We start from the raw sequence: 22,052 nt of genomic DNA, 5'->3' as shown, positions 1-22,052 counted from the left end.
CAGAATGTCTCGGAACATAAGTGAACAGAACACCTTTGAAATATGTCATCTTTGTTTGTCTCATACAGGTAACAGATTCATTGTCCTTTATTAGCTATAACCGATGTTGCCAAATGGTGAAATAGAAACGAATCCCTTTAAATGTTGAATGCATTATTTCATTCCTCTTTTTTAAGTATTTAAATTTTTTTTAAAGAAAAAGGTTGAAATGATAAGTTTAAAATGCGTTGCTTTAGAGCTACTAGAACTACTTGATTTTCGTCAGGAGGAACATTCCCCATTTTCAATTTATTGCTTGTATTTTATTTCATTGCAAATTCAGTTTATTTTTGCTTACTATAATTGTTATTTCTTTAGCTAATCTTTCTTATTTCATTGATTCTATTTGTTACTTAACGATTATCACCCACCCAACCATTGTATGTACGATTTTTTTTTGATAAGCGAAATTAAAACAATTCCTGGAAAAAAATGTGATGGCCGCAAGAATCCTTCATTTAACCTGCTGTTTGAACACCGTCGTTCGTGAATGAGGAAATGTCTTCACTTATGAAATCAAGTATTTTTTAAGGACACAACACAAGCACTACAGGAAAATCCTTGAGGCGCTCTCAGAGCGATGCCTGTGCCAAAGTAGCAATTCACATTGCATTTGAATCCCTGAAGATTAAATCCATTTTTTGAAACGTTCTCCTCATGAAGTTCATCCACATAAACGCCGTTCTCCAGATGAAAGAGTTCTTGAACAGTGAAGTTCGAGGTGTACTGAGTTGAACCTCAAAACGGTGAGCAACCACAGTCCGTCGCGTACTTCTGATATGTACCGCTCTTGGTGGAATCAAATGTGCCAAGTCATCTGAACACCTCCTGTGAAAGTATCTATAGAAGAGAGACAAATCTCCAACCTTCCTTCGATGTTCCAAACTATCAAGTGATGTTCGCGTCTTCAATCCGGCGGTTTCAATGGCTCTTTTCTGAATGGAATTCAGCCGCTTCAGGGTATGTTTGGGGGCGGAGCTCCGTACGTGAGAAAAATACTCTGATCTGAACTTTATGAAGCATCAAAAGTTGCTGAGGTGTGTACAGTTTTCCGGTTCGGAACCGTGTTCCAAACTTTCATGAAGCAGCCTTTGCAATTCGAGTGGGAATAATGTAATTAACTACAATGATTTCGATTCAGATTTTATCAGTAATAACAAGATTTAATCAAAATTTCCAAATGTTATAAATGTTGTTCAGATTTGATACTGAAATAAGGGTGGATTCAAATTTCTGCCCTGGACAATAGATAACTTAAAGCTGAATCTGCTAATACAACACTTTATAGAAACAGAAAACACTGTTCATTTCATGAGATTTCGTCTTTGAGCACTGTTAACTAGGAAGCCTATTTATAAACAACTCAACCCATTTCCTTTGGGCTATCTTTCAATACATCCATCGTCAAACGTAGATATTGCGTAGATATTATGTACATATAATCATAGGTGTCAAACGTTCATATTTCAAGAATGATTTGATAGAAATCACAAACTCGAACTCTCTCAGGATACTAGTTCAGCTCATTGTCACTGGAGAGATCCGACTCGACTTCTTCATCTGAAAAATCTTGGGCACTTGGAGAAAGTGGGTCGCAGCTAGACGACTGGCGGGAATTCTCTTCATCTAAAGTTGTTTCTACGAATTCCTCCACATTGAGCATTGAAAGTGAGTTGGAACCCATGGTGGCAGCTGTGAGAATGAAGTCCAGGGAATGCGGTTTCCCAGTTGCTATTTCTGAAAACATAAAATGAAGGAACACTCCATTGATTTCAATGTGGAATAATTTATTATAAAAAATTATACAGGGTGTAACTGAATAAGTGTAAAACATTTAAGGAGGTGATTCCTCATCGAAAAAAAGATATGATCTTTCATATACAGAAATTTCATTGGAGCATTGATACAGCCCCTTAAAGAGGGCTGTATCTTAACAATGTGTAACTTTTTGTCTTATTATTTGTTTACCATTTAAAAATTTATTTCCGATAGCCTGTTTCATTCTAAACAAAAAATGTCTCTTGGGTTTTTTGCCCCAAATGAACCAGTTCACAGCAAAAAATTATTTTACGAACAACTGCAGAGATACATCGTCATAAACGCGAACTGGATTTATTGTTATTTTGTAGTTAGTACCTGCAATAAACGATTAAAGGGTAATAAACAAAACTAATTTATTAATAACAAAACACACAACATGTAGAAATCATAGTTATTCAATATGTCGACCTTCAGGCATTACGCATGCGTCTAGACGTCGGCGCATTGAGCCACGTATTCGCAGTCAGTTTGTGAATTTTCGAAATTGAATTAATACTAATTGTGTGTTGTTGTTCTGTTTTCAATTTGTTACTTTAATAATTCACTTGTTATTGAAATGGCATACACAAATGAGGAAATGGCTGATATGCATTACGTTCACTGTCTGTCGCAGGGGAATGGGTTAGAAGCTTCTAGAAGATATGCTGAAATGTATCCTCAACGGCAGCATCCTTCACATAGAATATTTGCTCGACTTCATCAACGATTACGAGAATATGGTTCATTCGACAAAAGAACGCAGGATTGTGGTCGCCATCGAGAAGTACGAACACCACAGCTTGAGGAAGCAGTACTTAATTTGATTGAGGAACAACCTACTACCAGTACTAGAAAGATTGCTTTCCAGCTAGATGTTGATCATATGACGGTATTTCGAATTTTAAAGGAACAACTTTTATACCTTCACCATCTGCAACGAGTACAGGCACTGTTACCGCGAAACTTTCCGAAACGTCTTGAATTTTGCAATTGGATGCTGGAAATGATTAGAGGAAATTGTGACTTTCTAAAGACGATAGAATTCACAGACGAACGTAGTTTTTCTCGGGACAAGATTATTAATTTTCATAATTACCACATATGGGCTAATGAAAACCCTCACGCTATTGTCGAAACTAACCATGTTCAACTGAAACATATGCAAATCAATGGATAGGTCGAGGAGGACAACACAACTGGCCCGCTCGATCCCCGGATCCCAATCCTCTCGATTTCTCTATTTGGGGCCATTTACAGCATTTGGTTTATCATACTCCTGTTCACGATGTAGAGGACTTAAGAAACCGCATCATCATTGCGTGCAGGGTGTGACAAATCACATCTATTTCATTTATTTCCATTTTAACTAGTATCGTTGCGCCATCTGGTGAATTTTCTCGGTAACTTATCCGCCGCAGTGAAGGCCGATTCCAGTTGTTTACAGTTTTCTACCGTCCTTAATCATAAGTAGCGATGGCCCTCATGCCCTCCGGGATAGGCAACCAATATTTCATTTTGACGAGTTTTTTGCATTGGCAAAGTATTTCCAGGGTCAGGTTTTTTATGAACGACTATCGAGATTCTTTTTTGTCTCTAGCGACCTGAGTGAAAACGGTTTTTGATGCGCCATATTTGCTCGATTGTTCGAAGATTCTTCTTGTTTGCTCTTTAAAGTGAACTTCGTTCTAAATTACCTTACTGTGGTCCTTAAGGACAAGATTCACCGTCGAGTCCCGTGCCTGTAATTATTTTAGGTGGGTAATGATTTTTATTACTATAAATGATGTAACACGTGTGTGAAGTTTTTATTAACTACTTTAAATTATTTTATTGAAACATTTGTAATTATTTTAGAACTAAGTCAACAACCAAATAAGTACTCTGTCTCCCCCTCGAACTGAAAATAGATTGTTTCGCACCTTATCCTGTGTCTCATTGGATCAGCAGCAACCCCTTTCCAAAAACCCCGAGATTGAACCCTTACAAGGGTAATCAGAGAGATTCCAGGAATATTTGGGCGAATACGTGGGTCAATGCGCCGACGTCTAGACGCATGGGTAATGTCTGAAGGTAAACATATTGAACATTTACTATGATTTCTATTTGTTTTTTGTTATTAATAAATTAGTTTTGTTTATTACCCTTTAATCGTTCAATGCAGGTACTAACTACAAAATAACAATAAATCCAGTTCGCATTTATGACGATGTAGGAGACATTTTTTGTTTAGAATGAAACAGGCTATCGAAAATAAATTTTAAATGGTAAACAAATAATAAGACTAAAAGTTACATTGGAAATAAATTTTAGAGGTTGCGTTTTCCACCCCTTACAACCTAGGGTTAACCAAATGAATTTCTGGATAAGTGTCTTTTTGGTAATACAAAACTTCAGGTTAATTTCAATATTGTAACTTTTTCAGTGCTTGTGAAAAAAATTGTTATACAAATTTTATGTACCCCCTTTAAGGGGCTGTATCTTAACAAGGGATGCTCCAATGAAGTTTCTTTATATAAAAGATCCTATCTTTTTTTCGATGAGGAATCATCTCCTTAAATGTTTTACACTTAATCCGTTACACCCTGTATAATGAAATATGGTGATTTTAAAGTTTCCATTTATGACGATATCCTCAGTATTTTCGTTGAAAAGCTCGATCATAAATTTACCTTTAATTAGTCGTGTTGCACCATTTGGCACCAATACAGTGCGTACCATAAGTGTTACCCCCCTATCTAAATCGTTACTTGACTCTTGTTAAGAAAATGGTCGAGACACGTCAATTTTTTATTTTTCTACAGTGTACATTTTTGTATGAATATTTTATCTCTTACTGGATGTTCCCCGTTGACCCCCTTGCAAAAATAGAGTATATTTTTAGTTTCAGTCCTGACGCTTTGTAAAGTATCGCGACTAATTCTTGCACACACTTCCGTAATTCGTGCACGCAACTCCTGAAAAGAGTGACAATGAGTCTAGTAGACTTCAGAATAGTCTTTCTCAAAGTGGGCGATAACGTCCCGTTGTGGGGGCTGGAGGCCTATAGGGGGGCAGTAAAGGGCACAGAGAATATTGGCGGGCGTTAAAGCAGTTTAGGGGGGCGATGGCTAATTTTAAAATGTTTTTTTTTGCTTTTAACCCAAACTTTACCGCTCCTTTACGCTTCACGCGCGTTTCCTCGTGTAACGCCATCTAGGGGACTAGACAGTAACTATTTCCTGTCCGATAGTTGTTAAACTGTACAATAGATAGCAGTAAGCTTAAATGTGAAGCGAGAAGTTTCTAGTCTCCATTCTCGAAAGTACTAGGCCCGCCCGTTGCCTCATATAAAAGCGCACGCGCCCTCCAGCCAGTAATGTCATTCGACGATATTACGAAAACAAGTGAATTTAGTTAGCGACTAGCTAGGTAAAGTGCTGTACGTGCGGTGGTGAATACTGTGAGTGGTGTCATTAGCAAGTTTTTAATACTCGATTCTTTACTTCGGCATTTTTTAAGACAAAATTATGTCGGAAGCACGAAAGAAGAAACGACAGTATATCGCGGAATATATAAAATATGGATTTATTAAAAATCTCACAAATCCATCTTCGCCTGTGTGCCTTCTTTGTCAAAAAACATTTTCGAATGAAGCGATGAAACCCTCAAGGCTTCAAGATCATTTGAATAAGATTCATTCAGATAAAAAAAGGCAAAAGTGTGACTTATTTTCAAGAACTGGAAAAGAAACACTCAGCTCAGCTAACTGTATCAAAACGGCTTCTTAGCAAGACGACGTCGGACTCCGAGCTTCCAACAATATTTCCTTGCAAATTGCTCAAGCAAGTAAACCTCACACTATTGGAGAGGATTCAATTTTACCGGCAATGAAAGTAATAACTACTGTGTTCCATAAATCAGCGGCAGATATCCGAAAAATTCCTTTGAGCAATAGTTCCGTGCAAAGACGAATTGATGAGATGGCTGAAAACATTGAAGACTTATAAATTCTCAATTCAGTTAGATGAGTCCACTTCACCAACCAATGAATCATTGTTGTTGTTATACGTGAGGTTTATTAAAAATGAGAAAATATATCAAGAACTATTATTTGCCAGAAATTTAGAGACGGATCCAAAAGGAGAAACCACATATTATAGAAGAATATTATATCAGCTGCTACGGATGGCGCTCCTGCTATGACAGGACGTCACAAAGGCTTCATAAGTGTATTTAAAAAATAAAATTCCAGATTTACTCGCTGTACATTGTGTCATTCCTAGGCAACATTTGGTTGCGAAAAATTTGAATGAGCGCCTGTCTCAATCACTGCAATAATCATCAAAGCAGTCAATCAGCTTTGTGTTGCTAATCATGAAGATTTCAATCGATTGCTATTTCACACAGAAGTGCCTTGGTTATCAAGAGGTAACTGTCTGACTCAATTTTACAATCTCTTTGACTCTGTACTAGAGTTCTTGGAAAACAAAGACAAAGAATTGCACGACAACCTCATCACTTCAAAGAATGATATTGCGTACTTGACAGACCGATATAAATTATTTGATGATGTCAATCTCCAACTTCAAGGTGACGACTTGAATTTGAATAAAACAAAAAATGTCATTGCTGCTTTTGTAGCCAAATTTCTCTTTTACAAGAATAATATCGGCAGGCGTGAGTTCCGCAATTTCCCTAATTCGTCAGCAGTATCCTTCAACAACGACGACTTGCTTGTTTACTGCCAACATTTGGAGAACCTCCACATTGATTTTGCAGAACGATTCCAGGACATTTTAAAATTGGAAATACCGGACTGGATGTTGGATCCTTTTTCAAATGTCAACACAGCAGGATCACCCCAGCAGGAAGAACTCATAGAACTGATAACGACCGAGGAAATAAAAATAAAATTGAAAAATGGATACCAAGAATTTTGGCTACAAAAGACAATCGCGCAATTGTACCCTGGATTGTGGTCCCATCCCATCATTGTATTTGTATGAACGTGGATTTAGTGCTGTAGCAACGTTGCTAACCAAAAAGAGAAATCGGTTGCAAATTACCGAACGCGGTGACTTATGGCTGTTTTTGAGTAAAATCGAGCCTGACAATAACAAACTCGTTAAAAATCATCAAATTCATCAGAAAGTTTTATTTTCCCACGACACACGTAATTTAATTATTAAAATAAAGACTGTGATTCTTAAGATGTAGTAAAGTAAAAAAATTTGGGGGCGCTAGAAAATAATTAATTCTCGAAGTGGGCGGAAGAAAAAATGAGTTTGAGAACCTCTACTTTAGAATTTAGGTGACCTAATAGGAAGAAATGTAAAGGAGTTAGATCTGGTGATCTTGTAGGCCATTCAGATCCTGGGCGCCCGATCTATCGTCCTGCAGAAACAGTATTCAAATAAGTCCTCAAAGCACCTGCAAAATGAGGAGGAACTCCATCTTGTTGCAGAATAATTTCCACGTTAAATTCGTCTGAATTTTTTTCGACAGTTGCCACAAATCAGTGGATGTATCACTTTTTCCAGCATTTTCAAATAGAGGGCACCAGTCAGATTTTCCTCAATGAATAACGGGGACCTATAATGTGGTCACCCAGTATTCCTGCCCACACATCAACTTTTTGCGGAAACTGTTGAAGATGAACTAAGTAATATCAAGAATAATCTGGAATACAGTGAACATGAAACAGAATGAAGATTCAGGTAAGTATAAGATGCCACCAAGTAAAACAAAAACACGAAAACATAATATAATTACTCATTTAGCAGGCCGCAAAGGACTTGCAAAAGCCATTGTGAAACCGTCCAATTTATTTTTTCTCTTAATTTGATGAATTTATTTATTATTCAGTTGATTGTGAAAGATACAAATTCATAGCAACTATAAAACGAAATCTTTCGAGAGAAATGGATGTGTGTGAGGTAAAAAGTTAGAATTTCGATGACTTATTTTCTGTTGATGATTGGAAAATGACTTCTTTTACACGACTATAAACAAACAGCGAGTCCTTCTTATTCTGCCGTGTACACTTTATTTTTTTCATAACTCAAAAGATGAAAAATGTACAAAACTACTACTTACTCTCAAGGTATGGCCATAAAGATCCCGGTATTAGATTTTTCATTTTCTCAAGATTTTCGGGGGTACAATTTCCAGTCTCCAGACCTGAAAATAATGAAGCTATCATAAAAAATACTTCAATAAAAAATATTCCATAATTAACTATTTTGAAATTTTACTGAGAAGTGGATATTTTCCCTTGTGTCACCGTAAAATAATTGTGAAAACTTATCAAGATGATATGTATGTATATGTAACATATGACTGTTAAAAAAATAAGGTGGATTTTTATTTTTCTTAAGAAATATTTATTTATTCATCAATTTCTATTTTGTCTCCTTCAAAGTAATAAATTACCAAACGGAAGCAAATGCTTATACAGTTATACATATACATATTTCCTAAAAGAATACGTAAGCTAAGGCACAAATCTTCATTGTGACATGGTTCCATATTTATATTTTATGTCTTGTAACGTGTAAAATACTTCTATGAAATAGAGATTGATATTATTATTATTATTGCTGGTTAGGTGGTTGCAACTCCTACAACTGAGAAATTTGTAAGGTAAGACCTATTGCATGAAAGATGCAGGAAACAACAATATTTGCCAAGTTAAATTTGAGTTATAGCTTCATTATCATGTTCAGATGTTCGAAAATTACATCTAACATTGATACAGTCGGGAATTAAAACATTCCCATTATCAGGAACCTTACAATGAATTCTAAAATGAAAAAAAATATTGAAAGAATCGGAATCAGACTTTTAGAAAACAACGAAAAACTAAAGTATCTCATATATTGATTAATCAATAAAAAATAATTGATACTCACCTGATAGCATTCCTATTGATTTCAAAATTTCTACGTCATCATTAATTTCAAACTTGTCATTAAATTGGAAAAGATATTCCATCCTGTAAGAAAAAAGTTAATCAAAAACGATGTGGGGTTCTTATGAATGATAAGTTGGAAATTCCATTAGCCTTCAATCAACCATATTATGACAAACATCATGATATATCTTCAAACTTTGGCGGAAACTGCGTTTGGATTGTCTTCTTGTTGACCTTTATAGCAGTAAAACAAACTAACCAGATATACAGTGTGACCCATTTTTAATGGAAACACCCCCCTAAAATTTGAAGTTGTAAATCGATTTTAATATTTTTTTTAATGTCAAGTACTAAAAGGTCTGTCTACCTTGGGACAAAATTTGAAATGTTTATTAAAGTTTCAGGGCATACTACGATATTTTTTCTTAGTCGAAAATCGGGATTATTTATTAGCGATTTTTTTATTGAAAAAAATCACTACGCCACTGGATTCAGAGTGCCTCTAAATAGGTGTGACCAAAATTTCATGTATAAAATATTCATTATTAACAAAGTTATGACAACTCAAAAATTCGAAAACTCACACAGCTAACAGTTACAAAAAACACCCTATATCAACAGATATAGAATATCTTTTTTATGATTTCAAAAATAAAGTGCCGCCAGATGAAAAAAAAAAACAAATAGCGTAAAATTTTTAATGAAAATAACGGAATTACATTCACACAATTCAACTAACAATGAAGCAAAAAATTTTAATAAACGTAAATAATAACTAATTATTGAAATGTTTCGATTCAGTGCAACAATTAATTCTAACTCATATTCTAGTAGCCTCTACTAATCCACCACGTATTTCGATACATGTGTCGTAGCGCTTACGAATGTTTCTGATTACGTTCCTTAGTTCCTGAGGGCTAATATCTGCACATACCTGTCGAATTCTTGCACAAAGTTCATTTCTATCTCTTGAGCGGTTTTTGTAAACCTTTTGTGTGAGTCCCCAGAGAAAAAAGTCCAAAACTGTGAGGTCTGGAGATCTGGGTGGCCACTCCATAAACGGACTACCACGGCCTATCCATCGGTTTGGAAAATGTTCGTTAAACCATTGCCTCACAGCTCTGGCATAATGAACTGAACACCCATCTAACTGGACAATTAAATTTGATCGTTCATTGATTGGCAGCTCGTGAATAGCATCCCAAAACTCTGTGTTTAAAAATTCTCGAAACCTCTGCACATTAATGTTTTCCTCAAAAAAGTAAGTAGCAATAATTCTTTCGTTCAATATCCCACACCAGACGTTGATTTTTTGGGAATACTGGCTTTTACAGTTCATTACCCAGTTAGGATTATCCGCTGCCCAATAGTGACAATTCTGTGATGACACTACTCCATTTGTGGTGAAAGTAGCTTCGTCGGTATATAAAATATTTTTTAGGAAATTTCTATTGTTTAAATATTCCCCTTGGGCCCATAAACAATATTCCAGGCGTCTTGCTTCGTCGCCTTCTTGAAGTGTGTGTAAAAATTTTGGCTTGAAAGGTTTAATATTCTTCGCTTTGAGACATCTCCGAATAGTTTCTCGTGGAATATTCAAATCTAAAGTGGCATTCCTTATACTGGCATTAGGATTATTTCCGAAATAATCTAAAATGATTTGATCATTCCTGTCATTCCTGTTTCGTTTTTGTACAGGATTACTTTTTAACATCATTTTTGATACTGCACCAGAATATTTTATTTATTTTATTTACCGTACCACAGCTAATACGAGGACGATCTGGATGTCTCTCATTAAATACTCTACAAACCTCTCTAGCACTTCTAACGTCATCTCCCGAAAGGCGTACAATTTCAATTTTCTCTCTTACGCTCAATCTTGCAGCCATGACACAAAATAATTCGAAGAAATGTAAGGTGAATATTGTTGACAATAGTACACTTAAATCTTTCACAAGTGTCAAACTGTTATATCATTTCCATGGCAACTAAGATTTAAATTGAAATATTAGGTCTTAGTTTTAGTTAATTTTCGTGAAAATTTGAATGTAATTCCGTTATTTTCATTAAAAATATTTACGCTATTTGTTTTTTTTTTCATCTGACGGCACTTTATTGTTGAAATCATAAAAAACTATTCTCATGGCTATATCTGTTGATATAGGGTGTTTTTTGTGACTGTGTGAGTTTTCGAATTATTGAGTTGTCATAACTTTGTTAAAAATGAATATTTTTTTCATGAAATTTTGGTCACACCTGTTTAGAGGCACTCTGAATCCAGTGGCGCAGTGATTTTTTCAATAAAAAAATTGCTAATAAAAAATTCCGATTTTCGACTAAGAAAAAATATCGTAGTATGCCCTGAAACTTTAATAAACATTTCAAATTTTGTCCCCAGGTAGACCTTTTAGTACTTGACATTATTATTATCGAATTGATTGAATTAACAAAATAAAATCTGCGAAAATAAAATTTCATAGAGCTCAGATATTCATACAACATTGCATTGAAACACATCTATTCTTTTGAGAGCAAACTCATGAAAACATAAATATAGTTTAAAAAGACTAACAAACACACTTTTATAATAGACAGAGGGCTTCCTGGCAAATAATTAATAAACAGCGCGGAAAAAACAATAATGTCAACAAAAATAACATATTACCTGACGATTTTGCCAGCTTTTTTAATGACTATGTAGATAATTTGATGAAAACTATAACAAACTTCAATCACACTCATCTTGAAATTTTAATTATGAAAATTCCTCTCAATACTTCAACCTTTTGGTTGCATCCCACTGATTATATGTAAATTCTGAGAATTTTCACCAACTTGAAAAATTCAAAAGCTGCTGACATTGATGGATTGCATGCCACTGCTATAAAACTAATAATTAAGGACATCGCAGCACCTTTGGCTAACCTTTTCAATGAGTGTATGTGTCAGGGAATATTTCCCGACGCTTTCAAAATATCTAAGGTGACCCCTTTGCATAAAAAGGGTGATATTAACCTTCCTGATAATTATCTACCAATTTCTATCATTCCGCTAATTGGTAAAATATTTGAACTAATTCTTAAGGAAAGGTTACTCCAATTTTTCGAGTCAAATAGGCTACTGTGTAATGCGCAATTTGGCTGTAGACCTAACCGGTCTACTGTATTGGCTCTATGTGAATTTTATGAAGTTGTTGTGGATGCCTTTGAGAGTCGTCAGTTTTGTGAGGCGAGGTTTTACGACCTGTCAAGGGCATTTGATACGATACGACATGATTTCTTGCTATTAAAATTGGAAAGATATGGGGTTAGAGGCGTGGCTTTCAAGCTTTTTTCGTCATATTTGGAGGAACGAAAGTATTTTGTGTCTCCGGTCGGAGATCTGCTGAGTACCCAGTTATGTTTGGTGTCCCACGGGGCTCCGTTTTAGGACCCTTGCTATTTATTATATATTTCAATGATTTATGTATAAGTATTAACTCTGATGTGTCTTCCATTTTTTATGCAGATGACTCCACACTCGTTGTGAAAAATTTGAATGAAAGCAGTGCTTTACAGACCCTTAATTGTTCAGAACAGAATGCTAAAGTTTGGTTTCGATGTAATTTCCTTTTCTTAAATGAAAGTAAAACGCAGCATCTCAGTTTGAACCATGCGGAAAAATCTGAAGATAGGGTTAAACTCTTGGGCCTTCATAAAGACCCTAAACTAAATTTTTCATTTCACATTCAGGATCTAGCAAAACGTCTGGCCAAAGCTTCTTATGCGTTGCGTCAATTGAAATATCAGCTGTCTTTTGATTATTTAAAAATAGCGTACTTTGCTATGTTCCACGGTATAATGACTTATGGTTTGATTATTTGGGGAAGTGCGACTCATGCCAATCAAATATTCATAGCACAAAAAAAGGCATTAGAATAATTTCTTCTAGTGAGTATGACGCTCATTGTAAGCCCCTTTTTAAAAAATTTAACATCATGCCGCTGCCTTGTTGTTATATATTGGAGTGCCTCGTTTATGTTGGGAGCCAAATTTTGGCGAATGAGGTAACCTCAAACTACCATGTACAGGGTGTCCCACATTTTATGTGACAGACAATATCTGGTTTGTTGAAGGAGATACACAAAAATGTTTCATACAAAAGTTTTAGGAGTTCATGAGAGCTATATTTTGATATAATTTTTAAATATACAGGGTGTTTGGTGTAGGTGCTACAGACCAAAATTCCATTTTTTAAAATAGAACGCCCTGTATATCATTACATATTCAGATGCTACGTTAAATTCTGATATCATTTCATGTTTGGTTTTTGAAATTCGGTTACGGCGTTGTTGAGTTATTGCACTTTTCCTTAAATATAAAGTTTCAAAAAAACTTATTTGCTCGTACATGAATCCAGTCTATATCTTTTATTAAATTGAACTAGACTACTACTGAATACAAAGCATTATTCTCACCTCTACGACACGCTATCGATATCAGTTGAATATAATATTGAAATTCTTGAGAATGTGACTAACTTGAGGGTGAATTGCTTTATATTGCACAATTTCATCAAGTAGCTTATGCTTGTTGATGCCATAGTAACAAATTTTGTTGAATTGTATCTACTTGTCAGTTCGATTCAGTGATTCTTTGCAAAACAGTAACTGTGTTCTTTGTGCGAAAACTCCAGTATGCCTTTCGCGTTTAGTCCAAGTGATTGCATTGATATGTTATTAATTTTTGGGGAATGTCAGAAAAACCGCCTTCAAGCACAACGTCTATACCAAGAACGTTTTCCAGACAGACCCATTCCGCCACGAATGACTTTTTCGAGAGTTGTAGAAAAATTGCGAACTGGGTCATTTCCTTCTACTATAAAGCATCGTCATCATACGAAATCTGTTTGAACTGAAGATTTAGAGATCAATGTGTTGGCTTATATTACTATTCATCCACATGTTTCTATCCGTACTCTTGCAGAAGAAGTCGGTGTGAGTAAATCTAATGTACAGAGAATTCTAAAAGAAAATAAATACCACCCATTCAAAATTCAGTTGGTACAAGGTTTGAAACCCACGGACTTTGAACGACGACTTGAATTCATTGCTTGTATTCAGGTAATATTACATGAAAGTCCTAACATATTCAGTCAAATTTTGTGGAGCGATGAATCGTGATTCCACAATAATGGAGTTGTGAATCGACATAACAGTCACTATTGGTCTCAAGAAAATCCCCACTGGGTCCGCGAAAGTAATTTTCAAACTACTTGGGGTATTAATGTATGGTGTGGATTATTCAATGGCCGCATCATAGGACCTTACTTTTTCAATGAAAATCTCAATGGATTGCGATATTTACATTTTCTAGAAAATGATTTGATCCAGTTGATGGAAGATATTCCCATAGCAGAACAACAAGGAATTTGGTAGCAACAAGATGGTGCTCCTCCTCACAATTCACAGGTTGTTACTGAATATCTGGATAGAACGTACCCAAATAGATGGATTGGTAATAAGGGTGCAATTCGGTGGCCGGCTCGTTCCCCAGATTTATCACCGCTTGATTTTTTCCTATGGGGTTATTTAAAAGATATTGTTTTCACTACTCCCCCTTTGAATGTGGATGATCTGAAAATGAAAATTCGACTAGCGTGCGGTGATATTACGCCTGATATTATAAGAGCGACTTGTACGAGAGAAGTGATTCGACGTTTCGAAACCTGTATAATATCTAATGGGCATCACTTTGAACAATTTTTATGACTTATTTCTAGGTACCTACCATTCTTATGAAATGATTTATCAAGTTATATTATTTATATTGTTATTAATTAAATATTTGTTTTCGAATACACCTCTTTCAATTTCGCAATTGTTTCACATTCAAAATGATTCCTGACTGAATTCCACAACTCAAAATTGAAACCATTACTTCGAACACCCAAAATTTTGACTAATTTTCATGTGATCTGATGCAGAGAGAATAATTGTATGAGATATTTTTTAAAATAATAGTCGTTCTCAAGACTTAACATTTTAAGCAATAACTCAACAACGCCGTAACCGAATTTCAAAAACCAAACATGAAATGATATCAGAATTTAACGTAGCATTTGAATATGTAATGATATACAGGGCGTTCTATTTAAAAAAATGGAATTTTGGTCTGTAGCACCTACACCAAACACCCTGTATATTTGAAAATTATATCAAAATATAGCTCTTATGAACTACCAGAGGTGGTAGTGATCTGCGTCTTTCACTCTTCAGACTAACCAAATCTCATAATTCTTATTTGTATTTAGGTTTTAAAATGTTTAACGCCCTTCCACAAAAACATAAAAATTTCATTACTTTAAAAACATTTAAAAATCAAATGCGCAAATATTTAGTTTATCATTGTTTCTATTCTGTGGAAGAATTTTTGCTTCATGGAAGTGCATGTGTGTGTGAGTATTGATTTTTTTATTTATTTAATTTTTTTTATATATATATTTTTTTGTTTTTTTTTATAGCATTTGTTTTGTTTTGTGTTTAATGACAAATGTAGACATGTTTTTATTGTATACGCGAATAAATATATCTATCTATCTATCTATAACATACGAAACTAAAAAGTAAATATAGTTTTAAAAACTAAAAAAGACTTTTGAAGAACATCGAACTAAAAAATTAAAAATACTTTTTTTTAAATAAACTTAAAACAATAAAGAACGAAAATAAAATACACAATCACCCGCCAGTGAAATGACATAAAACTTCCAATCCCAAAAACAAATTTAATAAAAAATTCGTGCATATATAACGCTGCCAAAATATTCAATCATCTGCCAACAGAAATTACACATTCTGAAACATATGCTGTGTTCAGAAAAAAATTGAAAACTTCTCTTCTGGATCTGACTTTATATAGTATTACGGAATTTTTTGAGACAGTGTTCACTGACGTCTAACATCAGCTCAGTATGTTATATGTGTTATTTAATTAATTTATTTTAATACTTAGTTATAACCAATTGAAACTTAAATTAATTGAAAGTCCTATACAGGCTGATGCACGGTGGATGGCACATTAGACGTTTCTGGTGAACCAGACAACGGATCACTTTGAAAATTTAATGGAGGGCATATTCGGACATTCTCTAGCCAACTAAAATATTTTCGACAATGCGGTGTTGCCGCTTCTATTAGAAAGCAGTAGCAACTTTGGTTTTTCAAATGGAACACTCTGTATATAATATTATTTTTGGAATCTCCAACAATTGCCCGACAACTTTTTTTGATATTTCCCTATACCTATCTGTTACCGTTTTCGAAATGAAAATTAATTTCAATTTTTTTCTTCGAAAATCATGACTTCTAAAAATGCCGATATCTTTTAGTTAAGAAGTACTATGATATCGAAATTTGGTTTGGAGTTAGGTGATACTTGGACACTTCCCACACGTCAGCCTAATCTCCGTTACTTCAATACAGGGTGGTAAAAAAATACAGTTTTTTCGTTTGCTTGAGATAGTTGCTGAAATTTGATTATTTTAAATGGAACACCCTGTATATTATTGAAAATTCGGAAAGCTGCTGAAATTTGCTTTCTTTCTATGTATATCATACCTATACCTAACTAGTCAAGTTTCGGACTTATGAACATTTATTTGTGAAAATGTCCCTTCAGAATGGTATTTCCATTCGGTATTTGGTAAGCAGGCCATGATTACTATTTGACAGTAGCGTTGTGACATTCTCCTAATAATATCGACATTTTCATCACTTCAGAAGTTGCAAATACCTTCAAAACGATGGAACAAAACTATTCAAACGAAGTTCTTATGAATTTGTTTATTATTTTTGGACAGTGTGACAAAATTATCAGCAGAACATGTAGAAAGTTCAATGAAATGTATCCGAATCTACCGCCAATGAACCTCAAGAAATTTATACGAATTCAGAACAATTTCAATGCATTTGGATCAACTTTAAAAGCACCAAGAAATTTGCCTCGACCCGTAACTTTCGAAGACAACCAGATTAATGTCTTAGCATATTTTCACGCATTTCCCGAGTCATCGATAAGAAGTGCTGAAGAAGATTTGGGTATAAAATATTCATCGGTTCAAAGAATCTTGCGAAGACATAAAATGCATGATTATAAATTCACCAAAATTCAAGCAATGAAGCCTCAAGATCCTCAACAGAGAGTAGAATTTTGTGAAAAATCAAAGTTGCTACTGCTTTCTAATAGAAGCGACAACAACGCATTTAGTTGGCTAGAGAATGTCCGAATATGCCCTCCATTAAATTTTCAAAGTGATCCGTTGTCTGGTTCACTAGAAACGTCTAATGTGCCATCCACCGTGAATCAGCCTGTATTTTATTGACAATATCATGTGAACCATGATATATCAAGTTTTATGAATGTCTACACTTTGTCGATAAGATTATTGTATCTTCAGACAATAAAGTATATTTATTATTATTATTATTAACCGTCAAAGACCTTATGTTTCTCGATTGCATTATTCCAAATATGGGTGATCTACGATAGAAGGTAGCTTGTCGATCTTCGTTTGTTACAGTTTTGTGAACTTCTCACAGTGAAAATATCACAGTAAACTGTATTGTTTACTTTTTTATCACTTCACCTTGTATTGGCATGTCCAATACCAGAACTATAATGTTTACGAGTTCAAATTGTGACTTTTGTCATTCATCTGAAAGAGCAATCTGTCAACAAAAACTCCAATAGATTCAAGAAGACGTGTTGCTTTTTTAAAAAATAGTACAGGTTATCAAGAGGCCTAATGGAAAATTTCGTTTCCCAGGTAAAATACTTACTTATCATTAGATATACTACAATTGATTATAGTCTTTTTGTTTGTGTTGACCACAATGAAAGGCAGCTGAATATACGAATTCGGCGGTGGTATTCCATGTAATCTTTCAGCTTCTTTATTCCTTTGTGCCAAATTCTTGAATGCAATTTGATTCAATATCAAGTCATCTAATTGTTTCTCTTTTTCTCTTATAGTGGTAATCTTAGCCTGCATTTCTTTTTCAAGTTGGTGGCATTCTTGTAGAGAGTTCGTTGGTAACCCAATCCATTTTATTTCTTTCTTTTCTTTCGATATTATATTCATGGCCATAAGAACATTCAAAGCGTCATACACTCTCCTTCTGATATTCTTTTGGTCGTATTGGTCAGCCAAACTATTAATACTAACGGAATTAGTAAATTCCCCTACTAACTCGTCTGCGACTTCATTGTATGTCGTAACACCTTTTTGTTTGACTTTTTCACAGACCTTCATAGAAAAATGTCTCAGACCTTTACCAACTTTTTCAGATTTCCTGCCTCTTTTCCTGAAAAAAAAAATCATGCAAGGTGAAAGAAATTATATAGGTAGTCAAACTGTACTCCAACCATCCACAAAAATATATTCAAGAGCAATCAAATCACAAAACACTACTTGCACTATTCAAAAAATAAGCCGAATGAATACTATCTTGTGGTTGAGAAAATATCAACCTTATACCCCATTGAGTTTCATCATTATTGATAATGAAGAAAAATAGTTAGGAAACGCATGTTGTCTCAAGTCAATAATTGTGAGATTTTCACTAAACAGTTTTACAAAAACGCAACACGTGTTTCACCATACAATGGCTTCTTCAGGCCTATCTTTACTAACTATATATTACCTAATTTTGAATTTCAAATACTTACATTTCAAGTACCTGAGTTTGTAATGAAATAAATTACCTCAGCTTGTGTCCCAGCTTCCACCTTTGAAAAAATATTTAGTAACAGAGAGTTATTCAATTCTACTTGATCATTCAGCAAATTACCCAAATTTTTTAATCTATTGATTCTTAAACATTCTAGAAGATTGAGTTTCAAACTCTTCTCTTCGTATTCATGATTGAACTCATGTCCTTCTGGCTAAAAGGTGGTTTGCAAATGTGGAATTGGTCCTTCTATTTACAAAACTACTTCTAAGCTCTATATGCTTTATATAAGCTAAGTATATAAGCTTATACAAGGTGTAACATAAGTACGTTAAAATATTCAAGTGACGTATTCCTGAGACAATTTTCAGAAAAAAAGTCTATGTGAACGTGTGTCCGAAAATGCTTCGTTTCGGAGATACGGGGTGTTGAAATTTAATTTTTTTGTTCGCTTTTTGAAAATAACTCTTGCAAAAAATAAGTTATTTGCACGAAATTCGGTACCCGGGTTTTTTGACGTGGGAAATCATAATTTCGTATTAATTTTCATGTAAAATCTAGAGGGCGCTGCGTACACTGCCATTATTTATTTCAAACTGCCCTAACTTTTTTCGAGTCGAAATTTCGACTTTAATCTCGAAATTTCGACTTTAATCTCGTAATTTCGAAATTACGACTTCAAGTCGACATTTCAAGACTATTATCGAAATTTCGAAATTAAAGTCGAAATTTCGAGTTTGAAATCGTAATTTTGAAATTACGAGATTAAAGTCGAAATTTCGAGATTAAAGTCGAAATTTCAAGATTAAAGTCAAAATTTCGAGATTCAAAGTCGTAATTTCCAAGAAACAAATAATAAAAATATGTGGCCCTTATGCGCTTCCGTACAATTATACCTTTTTTGGGAAAAATTGTAGAAATTATCGTGAAAGAGCGACTAATGCTATTTCTGAATGAACACAATATTCTACATGAACATCAATTTGGATTCATCAGATATAGATCCACCACCGACGCAGTACTTTAAGTCATTAACAGGTGGTTAGAAACGTGGAAAATGGAGACCATACGATTCGAACACTGTGGGATCTGAGCAAAGCTTTTGACCGTCTAAATCATCATTTACTACCAGTGAAACTTGAATTTTATAGTATCAGAGGATCAGATTTGAAATTCTTCCAGTCTTATGTCTCATCTGGAAAGCAGGCAGTATACATAAATGGTAATTTATCAGATGAAAGGCCTATGAATAATGGAATGCCTCAGGGATCCACCTTGGGTCCATCCCTTTTTGTAATCTATATAATGATATATTCTATTACCTTTTACCCAGTACAGTACTCTGCTTTGTTAACGACACCACAATGCTACAATCAAATTTACTTGTAAGTGCCAAAGAAACCGAAGATAAAGCAGAATACTGGTTTACATCCAACAAACTGAAACTTCTACTTCGCCAGTTGAGCCATGTAACATTTCTCATTTCGTATTATTTCCTTTTTCACTGTTCCCTTTCATATGGGATACTCCTTTGGGGTAGATTTACTTACGTGATCAGAGCTTTTCACATGCAGAAAAAAGCCATCAAAATTATAGCTGGAGCTCCACTGTCAACCACTATTTAGAATATTGGAAATAATGTATTTGCCCTGTATGTTGATTTTCTACTCACTGTTAGAAGTACATAAAAACAAAATACTACTCTAAAAAAACAATCAAGATCATCATAATTATGAAACTAGAAATGCGGGACAACTCAGACAGTCAATATTTAGACTAGAAATGTCATTACGAAATTCTCTGGGCGTTAAATTATTCAACAAACTCCCATTTAATGTGACTGAATTGAATTTTAATTTTTTCAAAAGGAAAACTAAAGGGTACGTTATACCTCATTTCATGCAAAGTACATATTCAGACTAAATAGCCCTAATTTTTGTACATCACTATTTATATATTTAGGAATCTTTTTTTTATATAATTCGGTTCTTTATTTGTTAACAATTTGGTAAATCATTTTCAAAATTTATATTTAATGCTGCTTTTATATTGTTATCTCTGTTTGCACACTAATTTGTACCAACTATCTATGACTTGTCACAAATATCCTTATGTCTTATGTCTAGTGACTATAATCGTAAAAGATGAAGCAAATCTGGTACTTACAAAGAAAATAGTAAAGTAAAGAAGAGCTTTGAAAATTATATAGCCTTCGCAATTGATTTTTAAAGACCTGAAGTGACACATTAAACAGATTTAAGTTATTATGATATTGATTTCCCAGCTTCCCTTTCGATTTGACTTGCCATTTTTCGGTTTTCATTCTATCACATCATGCAAATCACCTTAGTATTAAGAAATCTGACAAACAACGCTTCATTTATAATAATCATATCTCAGATCAATAGTTCTGCCCACTTTCACAAGATCCTATACTTTCGTAATCGTCAAATATGAATAAGGTTAGAGACCAGAGTCCAACACAAACACTGAATTACTGAGGTAAGGAAACAATGTGTTGAATTTATTCTATACCAGAGGTTTTGGTTCTACTCTTTACTGTTGAGAGGTTAATTTTTGAATTACATTTTTTTTGTGTCAAAACTAAGTCAATAGTTGTAGAGATTGTCTGGGAAATATTTTCTTCATAATCGTCGAGGGACCAAGGCCCAAAAGTTTTGTTGCTTTATTGTATATAAACTGACTGGACTGGACAAAATGCAACTATTCTGTAAATCTCTCTCATAATCAGTTATCATTACTGTGGAATCACTTCAAAAAATATTACTCACGATTCCAGTGCATAGTCTAGCTCAATACTGTCTTGCCTTTTCCGTTTTGTGAGAATCGGTGGAGATAAATTTTTAGCGGGTTGTGTAGATTGGGATGTGAATATAGGTACTGTAGCAGTTTGTGGAGAAATTTGAAATTTCGTGGTCCCTGTCGTGGCAAATTTTATATTTTGCTGAAAAATAGTAGTTAGTAAAAAAAAAGTAACAAACAAAACTAATGTTACCATTTGCGAAGGAGTCAGCTTAATGGTTTTTATGGCGGGCATCTTGTTGACATGTATTGGAATGGTTTCTGAAACGAAAAACATTTGTTATAAGGTGACCCAATGCAAATATCAAGTGCAAATGGCAAGAGTACAAAAAAAAATTCTTGTCACATTGAAAGTGAGCTCCTCAATATAATCGTTTTTACCCTGGTATAGTATTTCCAATACTAATTGGAACAGCACAGAAAAGGAATTCCCGCCTCGACATAGGCGTCGGTACATTATTTTTCAGTAGTTGTTGACAAAATAATTTGCAGGTAGTGGCGGGACTGTCGATCTCGTTCAACATCCAATGAAAGAAGAGACTGGCGATAGAAGAGGCGATAGATATTCGAATAATAGTTGAAGTTTTAGTTGAAGTTTTAGTTGAAGTTTTAGTTGAAGTGTTTGTTGTATTCGAAGTGAAATAAAGTTAAGTTTGATTATTGTTCAGTGTAGTCAATTATCGGTCAACCCACGGGGAAAAACCTAACGGTATTATTCCCTTTATTCAAATGGGGATTTTTTATATAATTTTCAGAGCAGGATTTGGAGGAATGCAACTTTAAAAT

At 34.3% G+C, this 22,052-nt stretch overlaps 1 protein-coding gene across 1 annotated transcript in view; it reads right to left on the bottom strand.

Moving 5' to 3' along the window:
- Positions 1-1,169: 1,169 nt before the first annotated feature.
- The window catches only part of Dp (transcription factor Dp), a 30,377-nt gene continuing 9,494 nt past the window's right edge, over positions 1,170-22,052 (bottom strand). The window contains exons 4-9 of the mRNA XM_023157961.2: positions 21,460-21,527; positions 21,236-21,408; positions 17,553-18,077; positions 8,730-8,812; positions 7,915-7,998; positions 1,170-1,776 (exon numbers count right to left, since the gene is read on the bottom strand). Coding sequence (XP_023013729.1) covers positions 1,553-1,776; positions 7,915-7,998; positions 8,730-8,812; positions 17,553-18,077; positions 21,236-21,408; positions 21,460-21,527 — 1,157 coding nt within the window. The 3' untranslated portion in view covers positions 1,170-1,552. The remainder of the gene's footprint in view (positions 1,777-7,914; positions 7,999-8,729; positions 8,813-17,552; positions 18,078-21,235; positions 21,409-21,459; positions 21,528-22,052) is intronic.

Source organism: Leptinotarsa decemlineata, unplaced genomic scaffold, assembly GCF_025532065.1.
Source record: "Leptinotarsa decemlineata unplaced genomic scaffold, Ldec_3_MD MMD2_tig00026374_RagTag_RagTag, whole genome shotgun sequence".
NCBI classification, from domain to species: Eukaryota; Metazoa; Arthropoda; class Insecta; order Coleoptera; family Chrysomelidae; genus Leptinotarsa; species Leptinotarsa decemlineata.
The sequence above is the reverse complement of the archived record's forward strand: the minus strand, read 5'-3'. Positions and strand labels throughout refer to the sequence as shown.